Here is a 23,932-nt window from a genome sequence, read left to right as displayed (position 1 = left end):
TGATTCTATGATCCAGCCCAACATTTATAGAATCATAGAATACCAGGTTGGAAGGGACCTCAAAGATCATCTGGTCCAACCTTTCTGGGCAAAAGCACGGTCTAGACAAGATGGCCCAGCACACCGTCCAGCTGAATCTTTGAGGCATCCAATGTTGAGGAATCCACTACTTCCCTGTAGAGATTATTCCAGTGGCTGATTGTTCTCATTGTGAGGTTTTCCTCTGGTGTCCCATCAGAATCTCCACAGGAATAACTTGTACCCATTACCCCTTGCCTTTTCCACGAGACTCCTTGTAAAAGGAAGAGTTATCCCCTTTGAAGACACCCTTTCAATACTGGAACATGGTGATAAGGTCTCCCCTAAGCCTTCTTTTCTCAAGGCTGAACAAACCCAGTTCTCTCAGCCTCTCCCCATGCGGCAGGCTTCCCAGTCCTTTGATCATCTTTGTGTCCCTTCCCTGGACCCTCTCCAGACTGTCCATGTCTTGTTTGTATAGTGGGGACCAAAACTGAACACAATATTCCAGGTGTGGCCTGAGAAGCCCTGAGTAGAATGGGATAACGACTTCTTTACCTCTGCTGGTAACGCCCTTGTTGATGCAACTGTTGGCTTTCTTTGCCACAGCAGCACACCGTTCACTCACATTGAGCTTGTCCACCAGGACAAGCCAGGTAGATCCCAGCCTGTGCTGCACTCCTGCTTTATGTTTTCCCAGGTGCAAGACCTTACCCAGCTTCATGGGGTTCTTGTTAGCCCACTCTTTCACTCTATCCAGGTCTTCCTGCAGGGTGGCTCTCCCTTCCAAAGTGTCCACTTCCCCACTCAGTTTGGTATCATCAGCTAACTTTGTCAGGGTACACTTCATCCCATCATCCAGATCACTTATGAAGATATTAAACAGCACTGGGCCCACCGTCGATCCCTGAGGGACCCCACTTACGACAGGTTGCCAGTTTGAAAAAGAGCTATTTACCACCACCCTCTGGGTGCGGCCTGTCAGCCAGTTCCCCACCCACCGCACAGACCACTTGTCTAGTCTAGACCACATGGGAAGCACAAGGTGGCCTAAGTCAGGCAGTTGCTCTACTTCACTTTTTAAAGTCAGCCCTCGCACAGCAACTCACACCACTACTTTGATCAAATTTTGACAAGCCAGTCCTAGACTGTCATACTCTAGAGAACTGTTGTTCTCCACCATTCATCATGGAGACATCGCATACCAAAGGGGGTGTGTGGGGTGGGGGTAGGAGGAAGGATGGCAGCAGGAACACAGAGCACCATGCATCCCAGAGACCTCTGTGGACCACAGCCTCCAAAGGAAATACAGAGAGAAGAGCAAGAACAGAAACAGGAAAGGAAACCAAATTTAGGAATAACTTTTAGGACGAAACAACAACAAAAAAATACACTAGCATTATAGACACCTTGTTTGTTTGTTTGGGGTTTTTTTTCCATTTTTTATTTTTTAAATGAAAGCTAGAATCAGTTGATTCCCAAAGTAGGTGGGTCTGTACCTCGGTCAAGTTGTAACAGATAAGAATACTTATCACGGATTCTTCCACAATTTCAATCATCTCTGGGAAAAGCACATTACTCTGAAATGCACCAGAGGCTGATGTAAGTCACAAAACCAGATCACCCTCTCCACAGTAACATACTTCATCCCCTGAAATCAAAAGCCAAGCCCAGAGTACCAAATTTCATCCTCAGCAATTTCCAGATGCGTATATTCCCCCGCTCCCTCCTTTCAGCGCCACCTCACATTTGTCACTTCTGATGTCTCTTCTTGGGTGTCTGGACATCTCCTCAAATTGAGGCTCTTTGAAACACAATAAGTTTAACCTTTGTCTCTCTTCTGGATTTCCATTTCTGGTTTCACTGCCTGTTAGTTTGGATGCGATCTTTGATTCTCTATTTCAGCATCCCTTCGACTACCCTCAGTCTTTTATGGAAGTCCTGTCACTTCCTTCCCTGTCATTTCTAGGATTCAGACATTCTTGCTGGCCACATCACTTTCTACTGACAATGTTATTTGCTGGTTTTATTATTGGTCTCCCAGCTGGCATAGCTGGCTGTCATCTTCATCTTCCTATCCCGCTTCCAAACATCATTCATCTCTTTGAACCCATCTACTCATTTTCTCAAAAAAAAAAAAAAACAGCCAGTGACTTCTTTGCTCTTTTCTATAAACACCTCCTACCCCACTTCTCACTCTACTAACATATTCCTTATTCTCATTCTCTGTATTCCCACCTTTCATACTCCATTTGCCGCCTTTTCTATTCTTCGCTTAACTGCCCTTGTCTGCCTGCCTTCAAATCCTTCAAAAAATGGGCTTAAAATACTCTGAAACACACGATCTCATTACAATCACATTATTATATAATTATCTTCCTCATTAATGATTCTCTCCTGTGACATTCAGCAGGTCAGTAAATTATTTGTATTTCTTCAAATGTAACTCAATTTGCTTCCAATGAAGGTGACTGTTTTTTCTGGAGTCACACGAATACAATCCCTATAAGCCGTGGCTCGCTCTTTCAGAAAAAGTGGCAAGCTGAGAAGCAGACCGGCTCCCACACGAGGGCAGGCGGTTTCTAAAGGGGAATTGCAAAACACCAACGAAGTTACAGCTTTAGATGAATATTTATTCTTCTGAAATCTGTCCAAAACAACAGTCATCCATCTCGGTACTTTGATCCGGCACAGTTCTTTACAAGAGCCTCACACAGAAAAATTGTTACACATACATAAATATGATTAACTTCTGTGTACACTAGTAGCAAGGAAAATCATGCATAATACTTATCTAAGTACTGGACACTTCACTGTTTATCAACATGTACACTAACATCCACCACAGAAAACTGTGTGAGGCACTTGTCCTGCTCCGTCAATCTCTTCAGGCAAAGTTGAGTAATTGTTTCCTCATGGGTGCCAAAATGATTAAATAAATTTTGTAACATAAACAGGAGAATCAGCCAGTGCACAATAACACTAGAAGGAGAGAAAATATCTGTATCCCCACAGAACTGAACGAAATAACCCGGTGTTTTACTGTGGACTAGGGAAATCTGTTTATCATTAGCTGAAAGAGTTTAATTTCATCCACCAGGTACTTTAAATATACTTTCAAACGCCTCCTGTGTGTGTCCACACACCCTCTGGTTACATAAAGAAGAAATCCATTCCCACCACTAGACCTGAATTTGTAATATTCTGCTCTCCCACTCTCATTTCAGAGACAGAATTTCCAGACCCTTTCTTTCTAACGCCACATGGGAGGATAACGCAGGGTAAAACTCTTCCACCTACCAATTCTGGTACTGGAGCAAACATTTATTTATACCTCCGCCACAGATTTATAGCATTTACCACAAAAGGGAATAAATTACTTCATGCAGTAAAACCAGGTACATCTACACTCTCACATTTTTGAAAGCTGATTTCACTACAACACGTCAAGGAATTCAGTAATGCCATGAAGACAACATCATTATCAAGCTATTCCATTATTACTGCATAAAAGATGTAACTGGACTTCCCTCTGCAAAGTTTTGCTCTTTGTAAGAGAAACAGTGCAATCATCATCCCAGCCAACAACCTAGGCGGTTCATCTGGTGATGTCTCCACAAGCACTGTAAGGAAGACAAACCAACCAAAACCCCTCCTGGAGTATTTTAACAGACAAACTCATTCACAGGTTGAAAAGAGAGAGATGTTTGGAGAGAAACACACTCTCACCTCCACATTCTCATGTACATTTTCAGCAGACACTAGGAGACCCGGCAGACACCGTGCCCGCTGACACTCAACACGGGTGAAAGGTGAAGTAGGCATCGGAGCAAGCGCACGGTTATTGTCTGGATGTGCTGTGCCGTCTTTGACCCTCAACCCGGCAGATGTTTTCAACAGTGCTGGTCGTGTTCCCAACCAGGCAAACTGCTCTCGCACCTTTCCAGATTTAACCACGGCAAATTTATCTCTCTCACATCATCGTGAACATATTTATCCTCTTTACAATTTTTATGAGCTTATTTCATCTCATAGCCAGCTTAGCTCTTTCACAGGGACTTTGGCTTTGCCAACACATCCATGCACACAGACCCTTTGAGTGTTAAATCCTTCCATTTCTAGTTCGTAGGATGCCAGCAAAAAAAATGTGACGCACATGTTGTGTGTCTTACAGGTATCTAATGAATGGCATACCTGAATTAAATCGTTAACTTTATATCATGTTTCATACCACTAATTAATACAATTAAGTTTTCTCTTGATTTTTCTTTCGGTCCTAACACCAGTTTCAGATTTTTCAGGGTGCATTAAAGGTAACTACTTTCAAGTTACGAGAACTCCATCACATACCCAAGAAAAACATGTAAGGCTAAGCCTGACTTTTTCCCTTGCCCATTAAACAACTACAAAGGATCCTGATTTCCCTTATAGGAGCGTCATGTAACTTATTAGGATATAATTGTTTGATATTACCACTTTCAGCAATTCTGACTCAAAGAAATGAGTCCTATCGCATCTTTGCTACAATCATTTTTAAATTATAAGACAGATCAGGTAGCATTACCCATTCTATATTTGACTAATGTTATTTCCAAAAAAAGAAGAGAGATGGTTACTGCAGGATGCTGACCACTCAAAACTCACAAGAAATCAATGCAAGATACAAAGATTCAAATACTACAAGGTCAAGGCTGTCATAAAAGTTTTTATTATGTTACCTCTACCTTATTAGTAATTGATCTTTTAGAAGCAATCTAAATATATAATGAGCTTAGATTTACTATAATACAAAACTGACAGACAGGGAGCTGTGGTGAACTGCAATGAACGATGCGATCTTCACACGGTTACCAACAAAAACACATAAAGGAAAAGTGCAAAGGAGGATGTTAAATGATGACAGCAATTTGCTTGTGTTTTTGTTCAGAACACTCAACCTCGCTGAGGGCCTTGAATCTGTTATTCTGGATATAACCAGACGGGAACAGCTAAAAAAAAATTAAAAAGAAGAGGAAAAAAAGGCTGGCAGCGAAGGCTACTCTGCCAGCCTAAGGAATCTTTTCCCTTGTTCCTAAGGAAAGACGATGATGTTGCAACCTGTGGCAGTGGTCCTTGAAGGGCAATGCTTTCTACCAGGATTTTGATAAAAAACAACATGAAACAAACAGCTTCACTCTATTGTGCTAACAGCAGCTCTGCAAACAGCACTGATAGCGTCTCCTGTAGTTTTTACTAACCACTTCATGAAAGACACTTTCCTTCGCCTGCGCCCAAGTCTGCATTCCTAGTATCTCTTTCTCCGCTGTTTGTGCATACCCACGACATCATTAATTTATTGACATCATTTGTGGTCTTACACTAACCACAGACTGCTACTGCTGACTTTGAGGCTGAATCTCAGGTATTTCTTATTTTCAGTGTAAGGAACGATCTAATTAGATGCAAACATACCTCGGGAATGAAGGGAATGATAAACTGATGGTTCGTTATCTCAAGTTACATAACACAGCAACAACAGTTTCTTTCTCATTTTATTTTACATCTTCCTCTGATTTACTCAACTTTGCTAAAATGAGATGGTGTGTTATATGTTATCTAATTCATGGAACGATGACACTGGCCTTTCTGACTAACCTTCTGGCACTGACAGCACTTGTTCTTGGACAATTGCCTAAGGAATCATTACTTTAAAAAAATAAATATAGGATAACATAAATGCTTTAAAGAATCTGCCATCCTGAAAGACGATATTTTAAAATCAATTAAGCAACCAACGTGCATCAAATCCTAGCTACCAACATCAACACCTCAAAGAACAGTAAAACAGTAAAAACAATGTTCCTAACAGAATGAATGACCTGAGCACATTTTAAATGCACCACCTCAAGGAAAGAAAAAAAAAAAAAAGTTGTAGTCCCAATGTGTGACAATAGCACGTTTACCTTGATTTACTTTACCACCTTTAGTAGTAACACAAGTTTGTAAAACACTGTTCTGCAGCACGCTCCTTCTCCCCACCTATGTGAGATCTGACTCACTCCTTATGCACGGACGTGGGATGCAAACAGGAAACTTGTCAGGTCTGATCTGCAGAAAGGATGGGTATTCCCAGGCAAGCACGATTAAGTTACACAGAGTCTGGCAATTCTGAGAGTCAGGAGCACCTTCTTTAGTTCTTTTTCTACTCCCACATGCTAGGAAAAGTACACACACACTACTACTAGAATATCAGAAATATTTGAACATATAATCTTTATGAAACTCTGAAGCTAAAATTACCAATATCTCTAGACCAATTTTTAAAACACACGCTATCTTGACATTTCCCTGAACATACAAATATACCTTTTAAATGTTTTCCATTTAGAAATGAAGGTGGTCTTGCAATAAAACACCAGTTTGAGGCACAGATGAAACAGGCTGCCAAATGAGGCAACAAAACAAAAAGAACAATTGCGCATGATGCTGCTGCAATGATATTCTCAGATGACATAGTACAGCTTTTATTTGTAGCGTTGCACGGGGGGTGGTGTTAATCTTTCAAAGGAGGGAAGGAGCAACAGACGCAGACAGTGAAAAATGCAAATGCTAAGCTACAGGAAAACACGAGGACATTTCCCACACAGTTACAACAGTTAACAGCATAAGTAGCCCTCAGAAAAGTCCACTGGGTGGCTACAAGTATCCTGCATCAGTTATTTTTGCCCATGCTGAAATCACCTGTTACCAAAGGGCGGACGTGTACAGAACAGGAAAAAAAAAAAAAAACAACAACAAAAAAAAAAAAACAGTAGTTGCGTGTAACTTCTGATATCAATAACTTGCCGTCTATCAAACGAAGGCTAGCTATGCTACACGCAGCCAACGGTTCAACTCTTCATACAGTTAAACTGCAGCTTCTCCCGTGCTTCTTGTAGAATGAGAGAGAATTTCCAATACACAGTGCGTTGACCCTGTAAAGGCAGCACCGTTAACTAAACACTACAGTCAAAGAAATAAATAATTCTTGACATTTTCAGGCAAAAATTTGGAAACAGTTCCTTCTGCTGGATCTATGACACCCAGTACAGCAGATTCTGTGAATGACTAGCACCAAGTGTTTCATATATCCAAAATGCAAGCCAGCTTTTCAAATACTTGTTTCAAAATTGCAACCCAACAGTAAAATAACTACTGCTAAAAGTAATTTGTCAATACTACATGAGATGGAGATCATCTAGGAGAAAAGAATGCAATACAGAAACATTCAGAATTGATTTTTTTCCTGTGGTTTTAAAACAAATCATCTGCCAGTGATTTGTAGAATAACAAGAAATACTGACTAATTAAAACTACTCAAGTACATGACCACGATTGCTGGGAAAATAATGACAATAATTTACTGGCTAGTTGGCCCCTTAGAGAATGCCAGCATTGGACAGTTCTTGATACTGGAAAGAAATGGTGTAGGTCTTGTATTAATTCATCATTCTGTTCGTTGTAAGTCAGTGACAGATGACTGTGCCAACATTACAGAATAACATTCATTAATAATCAGCACTTCCAGCTGAGAAACGCAAGGTTGACCTTTTTGAGCCGCTAGATGCATATTGTATGTGTTAAGACACTGCAAATCAGAACATGCCCTACAGATACTGGCTGTGGCTGTACATCTCTTAATTTATTTTTAAAACCAAGAATGGGAAACTGGACTCTCCGAGGGAGATTTGAGGTACCAGTGAGTTTAGAGCAAGACTTGAAGACACAATTCTTCACAGCAGGATTTCCAAGACCTGCTGCTGTACAGTTTAGAACCGAAACTCAAAAGCCATAACCAGGACATCTTGAAGAACACACTTAGGCATATACTTTCATGTGAGGAGAGAGAGTATAGTATTTACTGTAAAGACTAAATACTTTGGTCCTTAAATCAAAAACGAGACAGAAAAACTCCTGCAAGTTCTGCCTGGGTACCAATGCTAACTGCCGAGATATAATACCCAACATCAATTTATTTTTACTTATGATCTTCTGATCAGAGTTTACAAGTTCTGGTCATGTTTGCGTTGGGTTTTTTTTGAAGGAACAATAAAAATGGTCGATGTCTACTTTCTGTTTCTCACACCCAAACAAAGTGAAAAAGATTTCAATCAGATCTTCCTTGTGGCATTCAGTGTAAGCTACGGGACTATACCAACAGCAGCAAAGCCAAGGGAAGTGATTATTTCCCTTTACTCAGCCTTCATTAAACCATATCTGGAGTACCAGTGCAGATCAGTGACAACTGGAGTTCCTCAGGGGTTTGTATTGGGACCGGTGCTGTTCAACATCTTTCCATGACGTGGACAGTGGGATTGAGTGCACCCTCAGCAAGTTTGCTAATGACACCAAGCTGTGTGGTGTGGTCGATATGATGTAGGGAAGGGATGCCATCCAGAGGGACCTGGCCAGGCTTGAGAGGTGGGCCTGTGCGAACCTCATGAAGTTCAACAAGGCCAAGTGCAAGGTCCTGCACATGGGTTGCAGCAATTCCAATCACAAATACAGATTGGGTGGAGAATGGATTGAGAGCGGCCCTGAGGAGAAAGACTTCAGGGTGTTGGTGGATGAGAAGTTCAACATGAGCTGGCAACGTGTGCTTGCAGACCAGAAAGCCAACCACATCCTGGGCTGCATCAAAAGAAGCATGACCAACAGGTTGAGGGAGGTGATTCTGCCCCTCTACTCCTCTCTCATGAGACCCCACCCAGAGTACTGCATCCAGCTCTGGAGCCCCCAACATAAGAAGGACATGGCCGTGTTGGAGCAGGTCCTTCTAGCAGCCTTCCAGTACCTAAAGGCGGCCTACAGGAAAGCTGGGGGGAGGGGTCTTTATGAGGAAGTATAGTCATGGGACAAGAGTTAACAGTTTTGAATTGAAAGAGGGTAGATTCAGATTAGGTATCAGGAAGAAATTCTTCACTATGGGGGTGGTGAGACACTGGCACAGGTTGCCCAGGGAAGCTGTGGATGCCCCATCCCTGGAAGCGTTCAAGGCCAGGCTGGATGGGGCTTTGAGCAGCCTGGTCTAGTGGGAGGTGTCCCTGCCCATGGCAGGAGGTTGGACCTAAATGATCTTTAAGGTCCCTTCCAACCCAAACTATTATATGATTCTATACCACGTGCAATTTTGTCCCCCTCTCAGGACAATAAATATGTTGATAAACTTCAACAAGTCCCCAAGACAGTCGGAGCGGGAGCTTAAAGTCGCATGAGGAGAGGCTGCAGGACGAGATGCGACAGCTTCAGGGGCACCTCACAGTAGCCCCCTGACACCTAAGGGGAGGTTATAGAAAAGACAGAGCCAGGCTTTTTAAAAAGGTGCATACTGAGAGACAAGGGTCACAAACTGAAGTGGGGAGGATATATGGGTGGAAAGAAAAAACCAAACCAATCACTGTGAGGCTAACTAAGCACTGGAAGAGGTTGTAGACCTCCCCTCTCAGAAACATTCAAAACGCAATGGGAAAAAGCGCTGAGCAATCACGTCTAAATTCCGTGTTGCATTGAGCAGAAGATTGGAGAAGAGACCTCCTGAGGTGCCTTCTGGCCTGGGATCCTATGAAGAGGGAAACACCAGACAGACTAGAGCCCATCCTGTAATCACCCCAGAAACCTTGCAGGGGAGCGGACAACCTTAACCACTTCAAAAGAATGTATGAGAAACCCAAACTGAGTAACTATGGAATTACTTGTCCCACAGGAGAACGTCATTCTTTCTCCTCAAAACAGATGCTAGTTTCAACGACTCAGCTATCTCATCCTTCTTGTTTTCTTTTCAACAACTGCTACATTCTTATTTCAGTGTATTTCAACAATGACTAACATGTATTAATTATGCAGGCAGAATACTCTGGTAATGAGACTTTCTTGTTCCTTCCAGTTTGCAATATTGTGTAGCGTTGGAACAATTGTACTACTTTTCCATGTCAAGGACGACAGGAAAACAGCTTCCTCCACAGGGGAAAGAAACAAACAGAATGCCCCCAAATACACTAACAGTAAATACAGGCAGGAAGTAACCTGATATCCTCCTCCTTCTGCAATTCTAGCAATTCCAACAGCTTCATCCTCCAGGGCACAATAATGATCATTTGGGACCTTCTGCCACTTCCTTACCATTGCCAATATAACTCATGAACAAGCTGCCAAGTTGTAGGAAACAGAATTTGTGTATTGTCTCTTTTCTGCATTTTAATGTGGACTTCTCCTCTTCCTGTGGGAAGGGATCAACTTAAATGGTTAGGCCAACCTTCATTTCTAGACCCTCAAAAGGGCACAGTGGGGTTATCTACACCCCTCAGTATGTCTGCATGCTATGATAAAAATCTAGATATTAGGAGTGGCTGCCTGAGGCTGCCAGAAGTTGCCAGTGGCCTATTTCACATAAGGTTGTTGTATCTTAAAGCAATTTTTGCTTAAAATCGCAGCGGTACAATGAACTGCAAGGATCTTTTTAAACACGCATAAAAAGACTATGCTTATTTTCGCTTTCAGCAAATTAACAAGAAACATATTTGTAGAGGTCTTCAAGCAACTGTGATGCTATATTTGCAGATGACAATGAAAAGCTGTGAGAAACAGGTTTTGATGTTTGTGTACACTAATGGCCACCATGATAGAGTTTGTTGACTCAGTTCAATAAGAACAAATGGCTGACGGGTTAAACAGTACAGAAGGGTATTTTACAATACATTATATCAATAAAATTGTATATATACACAGTATTTTTCGTATTATATTTTGCCTGAAGAGTATACACATAGGCATTGTGTTTCAAGGTCAAACAAATCGAAAGATTAGAACTTGGGGAAAAAAGCGGCATTGGGTTGAGGAAGTGTAAAATAGGGTCAGTCTTCTCAGACTAGGGACTTCTCTCATGACAAAGACATCACTTGCAGAAGAGTGATGGAAAACAAACGTCACTGAACGCTAACCCTTCCAAGTATTACAAGGCCCACCGTTAAGAGCAACCAGCCATTACAGAAGGAGATTAAGTCAATTATTGGATTTATTTCAAAAGGAGGTGGGAGTACATTTAAGGCTCGTGTGGTACAGAGTAAATATGACTTGTGTGGCTGACGAGGCTTTTCTCCCCCATCCACTGTGTTTTTTCTGTGCTGTACCTTAGGGAATGTGAAGGTCGTTTCACCAGAGAGTAAGGAAACAGTGAAGCTCTGAGCTAAGCTGTACGATCCGCTATGCTAACAAGCACATAAGGAAGACTTTCAAACACAACTACACCCCACGGAAATGACAGGCCCCTCCCAGGGAGCAAGAAGGGAAGTGCATTTTTATAGTAATATGGACACACACATTTTTGCCCAACAAAGATCAAAGGTCCTGACCAATGTACCACATGGCGAGAAGAGCATGAAACCTTAGTAAAAGAAAAAATGTGTCACATTAGGCAAGAAGGAGAAGCTCATTTATCATATAAATAAATCACAAAGAGTTCCTCTAATTAGCAAATGTATGAAAACAGTTAATAATAAAAAAAAAATCTTTAAAACCATAGGAGAGGCTTTTGTTCTGTTCTGTTACAAGAAGAAACCTGATCAGATTTCAGAAGAAAACAATCAACAAGGTCAGTGAAAATGTGAACATCAAAGTCTGTATACAGGTTTATAAGCACTGTACTGAAAAGCACAAACTATGGAGATTAAGATCTTCCCAGTTGAAACATATTTTCACAAAGCGACAAACAGACACAGTACCACATTGGGTTTGGTTTTCTTCCTCAATTATACACTGAAATGATGGAAGAAAGCGCTAAACTTGATCATCTTTACCAGAAGCTTTGTTTTTAAGAACAGAAGAATGGCGTTTTATCCAAAGGATTTATTTTTTAAAAAAGCTCGTTATTGATTTCCTTGCAATTTATAGAAAATAAGCTATGGAAGTGGTATTTATTATTTACATAGCACTATACTGCAAATACACATGCCTAGCATTTAGGTAACAAAAAAGAGAGATGGGTCATACTTCACTGATCTTTGTTCTCTAAATTAAACACTAATTTGACACATGTTAAATGTCTACAGAAGAAAGAAGGAAGAGAAAGAACCAAAAAGATCATGCAGCTTCTCTGGCTGGTGGCACATGTATCACAATGGAATTTCTTTGACTGACAGCACTACAACCTGAAGAAAACAATATTATAATCTACCGTTCAGAAAAGGTGTAAATATTTCTCTACCATTTTCTACACAGAAACATACAATTATTGCCATCAAAGAAAATGATGTTACCAACGACTCATGCAAAAATGTAGAAAGTAATTATAGAATTATAGAAAGTAATTACAGAATTATAGAAAGTAATTATAATTCCATGCTTGCAACTGAAAGTGTGCTCCTTCTAAAAGATGCCCTGTAATACACATATCCCAGAAAGTCTGGTCTCTGACAAAGTTTCAAAAGGTTAAAACATTTAGTTTCTTTTAGGTTGTTGTCTTGTGGAAGTGGATATAAGTATGTATCTGTGTCAAAAAAATGTGGCGTTATTAAGGAATGTAACAGGACAGGTCTTTAAAATTCTAAGCGCTGAGCGAAGGACCGATGAATTGAAACATGTTTTAGCAATCATATTACAGCTATGAATATTGTTTAACAATACTCTCATAGAAGTAGGCCAACAAAATGACAACATGAGCTAATATTTTTTTATGGTAGTAAGAGTTTTCTACATAAATCAGGATTTCTGGAGCCAAATTTCCCTCACTTGCCCTTGGCTTATGAATTAATCTATTCTCAGTGACCAGGAAACTGCTCTTCTGAAAGAATTCATAAAAAGCCACAAATATAGCAAGGGAAGAAAAACACAAGACAAACAGGTGCAGCCACCATGCAAACATTTTGCATGTTCCAGACATTTTCCAACATATGAGCACGTATTAAAGCGAAATTAAAAGTATATGTCACTGTACTTGCTTGCTAGAGGTTAGCGGGTGATTTCCTAGACAAGCAGATCAACGATATCACTGATATGTAATGCTGTAATCAGCATCCCGTGATACAGTTGGAGATCTATCAATTTGGAGAAAGGCTTACTTTCAGATTACAAGGTGGGGGGTACACCACCTACCTAATATGTTTCACCGATGGTTCCTTTCTGAGCCTTTCCAACCTCAATCTGCATTTAACAAAAGCTAAACCAAGGTTAAAAGCTACACATATACTTGCAAATTGGAATAAAGGACCGCTAGCAAAAAGAGTTATGAGTTCCTCAAATTACCCAGGAGCTAATTTCTCTAATAGCATGTCTTTCACCAAAACAAACACCAGCATACAGTTCATTGCGTGGTATTAGCACCACTAGGGAAAAGACAGCACTGGTTTAGCATCTCTTTTCCCACATAGGGTTTGCGTATCCTTCAGCACAGTGAGAATCCGGAACACACCCCCTTATCTGTTAAGGAAATAATTTTCAGTCTCCCATGCAACTTCTGAACAAGGAGCAGGACTGACCCTCACTCTAATACCACTTAAACACTTCAGTTTTAAGTTATGGCTCTGTCAAGCTACATTAACAAATCAGTGGCTTGGAAACAGTAGACAGAGTATGTAATGTCTGCAGTCCCGTGCTTCATAGTATTTTGCCAAAAAGGGAGCGATTAGTGTATCGCTCACAAACACACCGACTCACTTCTTTAAGTTTTACTTCATTTCCAAAAGAGCTTCCAAACTGAAGACTATATGAATGAGCTCGGAGAAGCAGCGCTACGCTGCACTCCTAATGATTCAAATTGTAAAAGTATGGTGTCCCAAAACTCTTTATTTATGGGGAAGGCAGATTTACATAATCCTCATCCCTTTCTCTTCAGACCTGGACAATTGATAGGAAACTCAGAGCTGTTAATTTCTACAGTTAATCTTAACGGTTGATTTTATGCCTTGCAAATGTTTTTCTAAAGCGTTAGAGTAAACAGAACACTAGACTGTTGTTGATTTAAGTGATTATACATACTTTTTCCCATCCAAAGGATTATTTACTAAGGCAACAAACTGAAAACGAATTAAAGAGTACTCCTTTTTATCCACGGCAGAGTTCACCCACGGAATTCATTGCTACAGGATCTTATCAAAGCTAACACTGCTGCTCATAATTAAAGATGTAAAAGAAATTAAGATACGGAATAGCAACCTTAATGTGACGTTCATGTTTTACAACCACCTACTTGAGACGGGAAATGGACAGGTAAGACTCTCAGGAGAGAAGTGCATTAATTCAACCACATCCTGAAAGTAATACATCAAAGGACATGCTTCTAACAAATGCACCAAAATAAAGATATTATATAATTCAACTTGTGGACTTTTTTTTTTTTAATGTTCAAAATCTTAAGCTGGTTTATCTGACAAAATAACCCCCAGTATACCAGTTTCTGCCAGTACACTCATATTCCTGCCAGCAACACCTGCACTTTTTCTGAAAACTTCTTATCTGCACGCTGGCAGCTTCTGACCTGCTCAGCTTCACAGACCTGTCAAGACGACAGCACGAAGACCTGTGATCACCACAAAAGTAATGTTACAGCAAACTTTTACCCCTGGAAAACAAAGCTGGATTGATTTAGTTACAAATACTGATCGATTTGCTGCAGCACAGAAAAAAACAAACCAACCCCAAAGACCCGCTATACAGCCTTTTACTAGCTTAGCAAGTCGTACTTCAGCATCTTTAGAACCGCATAAAGATATTACAAAGGCTTGTACAATCTACTTGACTACAGAGACTCCTTCACTAATTAGCAATTGCTAACATCGTTCTTCATGACAGAAAGCAAACAGGCCGTTTCTTAGAGTGCTGCAGTCCGACGTGAGAAAGCAGTTGCTGATGTTCTTCAAGTACAACATTATCCTCGAAATAAGACACTTCAGCTTCACAAGGGCTAGCATTTCAACATGAAAAGAGAAAAGAGATGTCAAGAAGAAAAGCCGGAGTGCAAACATCCAGGAGTGTTACACGGATGTGAAAAAGATTTTACTGTTACGAAGGGGCACATCATTTGAAGTCCCTCTCAGACGCGATCCGTTTAATATTGCCTTCCAAGAGTCCTTCTAGCACCACCAGCCATTCTGAAGTTGGTCTGCTTTTGACAGCATTTGCAACTCCAACAGACATGCTGGTAAAGCTGCACCATGAAATTATTTTAGTGCTTAGTGGTTAAAATCGTTGCACTCTGTCCCCCCAGCCCGCTGTCTAAGAATTTTTGTTTCCCACATTTCTGGGCTTCTAGGAAATTACCTGAAGTCAAAGAGCACTGTGGCTATACATGTACAGGTGCAAGAAGAGTACCATTCTTCTCCTTGACCTCCCTCAGAAAAAATGAGTTACCTGTTCCCAAAACACACAACAGTTCTGTCATTTCATGCTATGATTTGACTGCTCCGATTAAAAAACCAGATCTACAGCTCAGTGTTGTACCTGTAGTTTAAAAGACCGAAAGGGAATTCCACACGTGACATGACTTGCAACCGATACCCGTGAGCTCCAGCACTACAAACAAAGCATCCAAACGCTTTCCGGTTCCTACAGTCACCAGGCCAGTTGTCCACTTTCTCCAAGTAACTCTCTCCAATCGACTGCCTCCCACTGATTTCCATTCCCAAGTTCAATACTGCCTGTGGAATGAGTTACCTTCCGGGCAAGCCCTAAGCCCTGCAAATGTATAGGTTCTGGCTTTATCTCATCTTCACCATTAAGCAGATTCAAACCCCTTAACAGAACGGTTCGGATAAATAAGCAGAGGTAGTAAGAACTTAAGGAGAGACGTTTTATTCCCATTTTTTGTAGGATGCCTCTTTAAATAGAGTTTCCCAGCCTGTGTGCTAGGGGGAAGCAGAGGCAGTCAACCTGAGATGGCTATTACAGAAGAGATGGAGCACCCTGCCTGCAGGCGACTGCTGCCTCCTCGCTCTCTCCAAAACACTTTTCTCTGGATCTTAATTGACCTAAGATGGAAGCCACAGAGACTGAAATGACATTTGCTTTCTGCGCACAAGAAAAATCTAACCCTATGCCTACGAGCCTGGAAAATGTTGCTCCAGCAAGGTTGTATATATTTCTTCCCCTTGACACCTTTCACCTGCTCCCATTGAACTAGGAAAAACTTCCTTTAATAAAAGAAGCCAGATAAATTTCTAAAGCATTTGAAGAGGGGAAGGAAACCTAACAGCCATTTTAGGATCTCTTGCGCAAACTGGCATCCAAGTTTGTTTTGTGGGTTTTTTTAGCATGCTACCCATTAAGGGGTTCCTAGACTTTTTGTTGCTGTGACTAACATTTTTATGAGTGTTTTGGGACAACAACAGAGTTTTAAAACATAACGGGAAGTCTCTGTGAATCTCCCTCATGCTGGTCCCTATCATTCTTCTCAGTACATCACAATAAATATTCCCCAGTACCACTATAATGACAAAAAAGAAAAAAGTTTAACCTTTCTTTGCCTTCTTTTCAGTAACTAACCAATTTTAGAGCATACCAAGCAGCGCTCTCACTGACTATCGTGAAATTCGTTTCAACTTTAAGAATATGTCAGAGGTTTTTAGTGAGTATGCATACACACACATCCACACGTGTGTACTGTTACTGTCACATGCAATGTCACTACGCAAATTGCCCTCTCGTCCGAACCGTCCTGCAGCACAATTTGCTTTGTCATCACCTTGACATCACCTGTACAGACGGGGACATAAAAATCATTCAGTCGCCTGAAAACCGCAACAAAATGTCGTATTTTACCATCATTTTTGAACAGTTATCTCCAGTGAAATCAATGACAAGTACCCAAAAAACTAATAATCCAAGCACGGCATGGTTCACTGCCTCCACAGACTTGCCTTAATATTACAGAGTCATCCAACTTTATCTATAGAAAACGTGACTAGCAATAGTTTAACACATCAAAACATATAGGGAGGTACTGGATTCTGAAACACTCTTTAAAACACATGATTTTAACAGCATTTTAATACCTGCTAATGTAGTAATGCAGATATTTCCCCTCCAAAGTTTTCAACAATACTAGTTAATTTGGGGATAAAAGTCAAAGAGCAGCCAAGCCTGTTGGAATCTACCTTTTCCTTGCAAGGCAGAACAAGGACCTCAGTCCCTCCGAGGAACTTGCAACAACTGAATATACCTGGTTTTGAAAATACTCTGTATGCTTTAAAAAAATATTCTCTGTAGCACATTGTTTATATCCTGAAGAGATGATCGCTCTGATTCATTCGGTATCATTCTGATGAATCACAGTCACTGAAAGGAGAAATAAAAGCAACTCCCGCTATTTGCCAGGAGTTCAAAGACTTGGCTTGAAGAAACAAGCGAAAACTTCCAACTAACATCTGAACTCTGTCACCTACAAAACCTCTGAAGTATTTTCTTTTTACCTGCCATCACTTACCAAACACTGACACCTGTGTTCACCCTCTCAAAAAAAAAAAAAAAAAACAAACCAAAAACCAAACCAAACAAAAAAAAAAAGCAACAAAAAAACCCCAACTTTCTAGAAGTTCCTACAATTCTTACTTCAGAGTCAAAATTCAGGAGTTCAGAAAGCAAGTGTAACTTGTCGGAAGCACTCGGGCCAAGCAGCTACTTCACTGAAGCTTCTTTGCTGGTAACACGCAAGCCAGCAGCATCAGTCAAAAAACCAGAGAAAGCTGTTCTCTCTAAGCATTTTTTTTTTCCCCCCCAGCATCCCATTTGAAAATAATAATATTTTGCTTAAAAGAAAATTAATGAATTGTCTGTGAAGTAAAACAATTGGAAGCAGAATAATTAAAAATTGTTATGAAGTGATGTAAACCGCAGCTTTGTGGTTCAAGTTTTTATAAACCAAAGAAAGCAATTAGCAAAAGATTGTTCTGATGCCTTATGTCAGAGAGACAAATCACGTTTTGTATGTTTCAAGTTCAGATGAGTTATGAAAAGAGACAGGTTCACGCCAGGGCTCAAACTTTAAAAAAACAAAACACAAAAAGCCCGCTTCCCACCTCCAGTGCCAAAAGCTCCCTCTCCTCCATTTTAGTATTTGTTTTTTCACCATTGTACTACTATGGTACAGGAAAATACCACATTGCAGTAATCTCACTAAAAAAAAAACAAAAAAAAAAAAACAAAAAAACAAATCCAATTCTCTCTGGTTTACTGCAGAACACAAGACTTCATTTTCAAGGAAGTTTCACATTACTCTGAGTTATCGTTTAAGCTCCAGGTTCGCAACAGACTGAACATAAGATTTTATCATGAAAATAACATGATGGTGGATCAACTTTGAAGTCATAAGCCCACAGTCAGCTTTTCAATCTCCAAAGTCTTTCGTTTTACGCATGTTAAATTTCCTGCCTTCAGCAGACGCTCAAGACACGTCAGTCTTGAGCTATAAATGGATACATCTAGGCTTACCTGCACAAGATTACACTCTTCAGTGCTACAGATCTGATCCTAAAAAATTCTTATAAGGAATTGTGCTATCTCAGTTACGTGGTCCTAATCAATGCTTGGAAAGTACTTCATACGAGCAAAGATAACTAGCGTTAGTATTAAATTTTACTTGCTTTTAAAAAAAAGTATATTATTATACTATAAAGTATACTAAAGTATGAAGGATTTAAAGCATTAAGCATTTCTAAAGTATTTAAAGAAATCATCCTTCAGCTTAGCGGACGCATTATTTTTAACAAGTTTGCCACAGCTGCCATAGTCCTCCACACACTTCATCAGGGCTCTCCAGCCTTGTTACTTTCTACTCTTAGAAACAGAAAAGCAAATCATACCACGATGAGAAACTAGAGTAACCTACCTAGCATTTTAAAATCACACACACAGAGATTCTGAACCAAAAGAACAACTCTGCATTTCCACCCTTTTGGCACTGCCGGACGCATTTACTGCTCAGACAGGGGCAGGAGACACAAGGCATCACTCTGCATCCTCGTGGCAGCTTTTCAGCTGCGGATGTAACCTCACCGTAAGTCATACAAAAAACATCACCCTGATATATGAACTCTAAAAAGCCTTTTTCCAGAAGCCCACAAAACCCTTTCTTGATGCCTTGGAAAGGAGGAGAGCATTGGCTCAGAGATAACTCAGGTGCGGATGGAAGAGAAGTGGAGAAGTGAAGCAGCCTGAACTAGGTTTCACCCCAGTGAGGGCTCTGCTAACAGCTTGTAGAGGGGAAAAGAACAACACCTACAGACACAGTAAATTAAGCTAAGAGAAAAGATGTTTGTTCATTTACTGATTCCTCTCTCAAATCCAACTGAATAAGATCACTGGGTCCAAAACCAAAAGCTCCGCAGCGGGATTTCTTTTTCATACTCAATACGGGAAGTCCCTCCTTCAGGTTTTATGTTTCGATTAACCTTCAATTAATAAGATTTATGACCATAAGCAATTCATGACAACATCAGTTCTCATCTGTGGAGATACTACTGCAATGCGAAAATACCTCTGCATTACTAAATATCAGGAACCAGGACAGCAAAACAGTTTTATCTGACTTGTTTTGATACAGAAAGAGTTTGGCAAGAACCAGAGTGAGCACCTGAAAGAACAATACCAGCACTATTCCAGTATCACAGCTATATATTATGTTATTAGGAATAGTATAAACAAATTCCACCTGAACACAACCTATCTTCTAGAATTTTCCCTTCTCCCCACGTGTCTTTTCAGCAAAATCATCCTCATCCATAACCCAAACATCTTTCACAAGACTAAAGAAAACATTGACGGAGCCCAACAGGTTTCAAACAAGGGGTGCCCTGTACCCAGCACTGAAAGACCTGCCTGGTACCACCACCCCTCGGCCTCAAGGGCAACCTGCTGCCAGCCACATCCACCACCACCCAGCTCCTCCACACACAGCATTCCCACAAACCACCAAGGCACTGACTCCAGATTGCACAGGGATGGCCTCAAAGCAGGCGGGGGCCCTCACCTGCTGCCATGGGCCTGGGGAAATACGGCCTCCCCAGACCCAGCAGTGGCCATCAAGCGCAGGGCTAGGCACCTGCAGGGGGACCACAGGCTTTGGAAGGCGCAGAAAGCGGGTGTAAGCACTGGTGATGGGCTGGAAAGCTGCCTCCATCTCACCCTTCGTACAACCCCGCTAACAGCACTCACCACACCACCTCAACCAAAGCAACGGGGGGAAAAGCGCATTTTCACTGCCAGTCCATGAAAACAAATGGGGCTGCACACCACGGGGCACCAGGGAGCGGCCTGGGTCCCGCACGCCTCTGGCGGGGCTGAGGATGGGGTCCACGTCCTCATTCCCGGAGAAGTCGGATCGAGAGCGTCTGCGACCTTCAGGCACGGCAGAGGGAAGATGCTGAGATCGAGCGGCGTTGGCCAGGCCACCACGGGGCTTGTCAAGGGCAAAGCCCTGGGAAGTCTGCGTGTTTCGGGGGGCCGCTGGGCAGCCCTGTCCTGGGAGGCCAGGAAGGGGACCGGGAAGGGGCTGGCGGCGGCCGGGACCGTCCCGGCAGCCCCGCGGCGGCCGCGCAAAGTACAGCCGGCACCGCTCCGCCGCCCGCGGAGGATGCGCGGCGCGGGGCTGGACGCCGAGGGGTTTCTTTCCGCGCCCTGCGGGGAGTGGGCACCATCCCCGACCCCCGCTTTCCCTCCTCCCGCCCCGCAGGCCCCCACCGCCCCGCCAGGCACCAGCCCCGGCCCCGGCCGCGCCGCCCTCCGCAACCGCGGCTTTCGAGGCGAGCCCGTCGTCCTACCGACCTAACGAGCGATCGTTGCTTCTTCAGACTTTTATTTTCAAACTGTGCGGAGGGCACGGATTAATATTAACATATTCACCCACGGCTGGACACCGCAGTCCTCCATCCAAAAATAATTCCCTTCTTGGATGGCCGCCTGCTAAGTAACGCGATTTAATAAACTGAAATTTCTCTCTCAAGAGGAGAAAAATCTCCCTCCTGAAAAACCTCCGTAAATTAGAGAGCCGCTCCTTCCCAAACACGCTCACTCCTCGCTTTTACAAAGTACCCCCGAGCCCCCAACAAGGCAGATGACCCAAAATGCCCGGAGGGCTGAATCCTCCTCTCTCTCACGCCTTCCCCGAGGGTGCGGGGCGACGCGGGGCACGGGAGCCAGCGGCAGTTTTTCCTGAGCGAGGAACCGCGGAGCCCCGCACTCCGCTGCGCGCCCCGCCGCTGCGGCAGCGAGCGGAGCCCCCGCCACACGTGAGAACCCCGCACCCCCAGGGCGGACACCAACAAAAAAACCCGCCTAATAACAACAAATAGGTAAGAAATAAAGGGTGAGCTGCGAAGTTTAAAAGTTTCTTGGGGAAAGAGAGGAACGCGGGAGCAGCCGCGAGGAAGGAGAGCGCAGCATCCCCCAAGCCGGGCGGCGAGGACGGTCCGGCGGCCCCCGGGACGCGCAACCCACCGACGGAGGGAGGGAGGGAGGTAGGGACGTACCGGCAGTCAGGCACACGGGCAGGAGCAGCCGGAAGGTGAGCCCGCACACCACCTCGGTGGCCATCGCGGCGGGGCGGGGGTCGCGGCCGGCCGGCCGGCCGGAGAGCCGTCCCTCTCTGCGCGCCGCCACCTCCGCTTTTAGATCCGCCCGTGCGCGGAGCCGCCGCGCCGGCGGAGCATCGCCCGTCCCCCCGCCTCGCCTCGCCTCGCCTCCGCCGCGCCGCCTCACGCCTCCCGCCGCATCCCGGCGGCTGCCCGTGCCACCAGCGCCTCGCCGCGCCGCGCCCCCCGGGCCGGGGCACGCACACACACACACACGCCCGCCCCCTCGGGGCTCCCCCCACCGCCCTCCGCCGGCAGCGCGGAGCGGAGCAGGCAGCCCCCCAGCTCCGCCGCTCCCGGCTCGGCCCAGCCGGCGGCAGCCCCGCGCCCCGCCCCGCCGCCAGGGGGCCGGGCGCTCGCTGCCTGCTCCTGCCCCCCCCCAACCCCCCTTGGGACCGTCCTGCCACCGCGCTGTCGCCCCCCCCCGTTCTGCCCTTAGAGCTTTCCCGTTTTCCTTAACCCTTCTTTTCGTGTTGGTCTTTGGGTGTTTTTTTATACTGGAATATATATATATTTTTTTTTAACCTGATTTTTTAAAAATTACTATTATTTTTCACTTAATTTTTTGTTGGTTTATTTTGTGTTGTTTGTTGTTTGTTTTTTTTTTTCCTGGAGCGGACAACCAGTTTTCTCCAATTGCTTCATTTCCCGGCCCAGGTTTCAGCAGCGCGTTTAAGTCCACCAGAAAGTTGTCGCCTGGAAAAAAAAAAAAAAAAGAAAAAAAGAAAAAAAAAGAAAAAAGTAGATCTGCGGTGGCTGGAATGTGTTTGACTTTTCTGGAAAGCTATTTTACCCGTTAAAATATGGTGCTGGTTAGAAAGGGCTGTGGGTTTAAAGGGGCAGTTTCAAGGCTCAGCTGGTGCATCCCTGGTGCGAGCGCTGGATAAACCTAGTAGTTTGGGTTGAAATGGTGATGCTGTAAAATAGAAAGTTGTGCATGTTGATATTAATACAAGTAAAAGCCCATTTAGTCTTCGGCAGCACACCGCAATCGTTCCTGCTTAAACCAGGCAAGTTTAGACAGAACGTCCTCTCGGCGGGGACAGTGCTGGAAAGAACTCGTGGCTCTCGTGCGAGATCTGGAGCAGGGGAAAGCGGGAACAGCGACCTTGTAGCCCTCAACGGGAATTCTCAGCACTTCTTCTGGGTGAAGGACCTCATCCAGTCCTACTTCAAACCTAAGAAGTCTTAGATCTGCTCTTGAAGTCCTGCCTTTTTTACTCTTGTGATTACTTAAGCACCCTTTGCTTTAAAAAAAAAAAAAAATAATTTTTATCTCCCTGTTCCAGAGAAAAATGTTTGCAAACTTGAGTGTGACTCACAGGAAAATACAAAGGGCCTTTTAAAGAAAAATCTTTGTGTTTTGGGGGTCCAAATGGCATGTGTTGAGCCATGTGGATATCCAGGTTTTGGTTTATGAATAATGGCAAATTATTCAGATAGTCAAATACTATATAACAGGCTCACTGACTCTGACATTAGAATACCTAGAAAGTAAAGAACTCCAGACTTACATGCATGAAAATTCTCAGGAAAGCTAAGAAAAATCAGTTACAGATGCTAATTCAATACGCCTAACAAGTCCATTAAAAGGAGCCATATCACAAAGGACCCATATCATGAAATCCTAAGCCTCCGAGGAAGAAGTACCATCCTTTCCCACTCGGACATGAGCGTGCGCATGGAGTTTAAACGTAACATCTGTCTGCCTCAACAGAGATGGTAGAGCAGCCCCTGTCCCAGCAGGATGAATGTGACAACTCAGTGGCGGGGCACAGCCTGGGGACATCGCTCCCTCCCTTCCTGCAGTCAGGCCCGGTGCGGCTCATCCGGACCATCTGGACACTGAACCAAGCCCGGATACGTGATTCTCAGTCTTCTGGTGTAGGCTTCTGTATGCATCCATCTTTGGGAATATGCTGAGTGATCGTGTTTGCAGGTGGTAAAATGCTAGGATCCGGTAGTACTTAATCTGCTAATGAAGTATCTGATCAGCCCAGGGGAAAGTCAACCCCGGCATTGTTTTAAGACCGCGGGATCTGTCTCAGAAACTCAGAGTTACTAAGGAAGCTCCCTTTGCCTTACAGGCTACAAAGCAAGCAGTTAATAGGAGTAACCTGTATGTGTAGGACACATGCATGGCTGAAATATTCTGTGCACTTTGGCAGCACCTTTTCAGATACGATCGGGGTTTTTTATTCAGTCATTCAGATTCACTAAAGCAAGGATAAAGTATTTATTACTTTTATAGTACAGCTACCAAATTGTTTTCTTTCCGAAGCACCGATTTTTATTCTAACGTTTGGGAAATACTTAGCCAGTTTTCAATACTTACCTTTCCTAAG

At 43.2% G+C, this 23,932-nt stretch overlaps 1 protein-coding gene across 2 annotated transcripts in view; it reads right to left on the bottom strand.

The window, feature by feature from the left end:
- PIEZO2 (piezo type mechanosensitive ion channel component 2) overlaps positions 1-21,740 on the bottom strand; it is a 320,283-nt gene extending 298,543 nt beyond the window's left edge. For both annotated transcript variants that reach the window (XM_063326530.1, XM_063326531.1), the window contains exon 1: positions 21,486-21,740. In XM_063326530.1, the coding sequence (XP_063182600.1) occupies positions 21,486-21,549 (64 nt within the window). In that variant the 5' untranslated portion in view covers positions 21,550-21,740. The remainder of the gene's footprint in view (positions 1-21,485) is intronic.
- Positions 21,741-23,932: the final 2,192 nt, after the last annotated feature.

Source organism: Chroicocephalus ridibundus, chromosome 2, assembly GCF_963924245.1.
Source record: "Chroicocephalus ridibundus chromosome 2, bChrRid1.1, whole genome shotgun sequence".
Lineage (NCBI taxonomy): Eukaryota > Metazoa > Chordata > Aves > Charadriiformes > Laridae > Chroicocephalus > Chroicocephalus ridibundus.
Note: the sequence above shows the minus strand (reverse complement) of the source record. Positions and strands in the feature narration are given on the sequence as shown.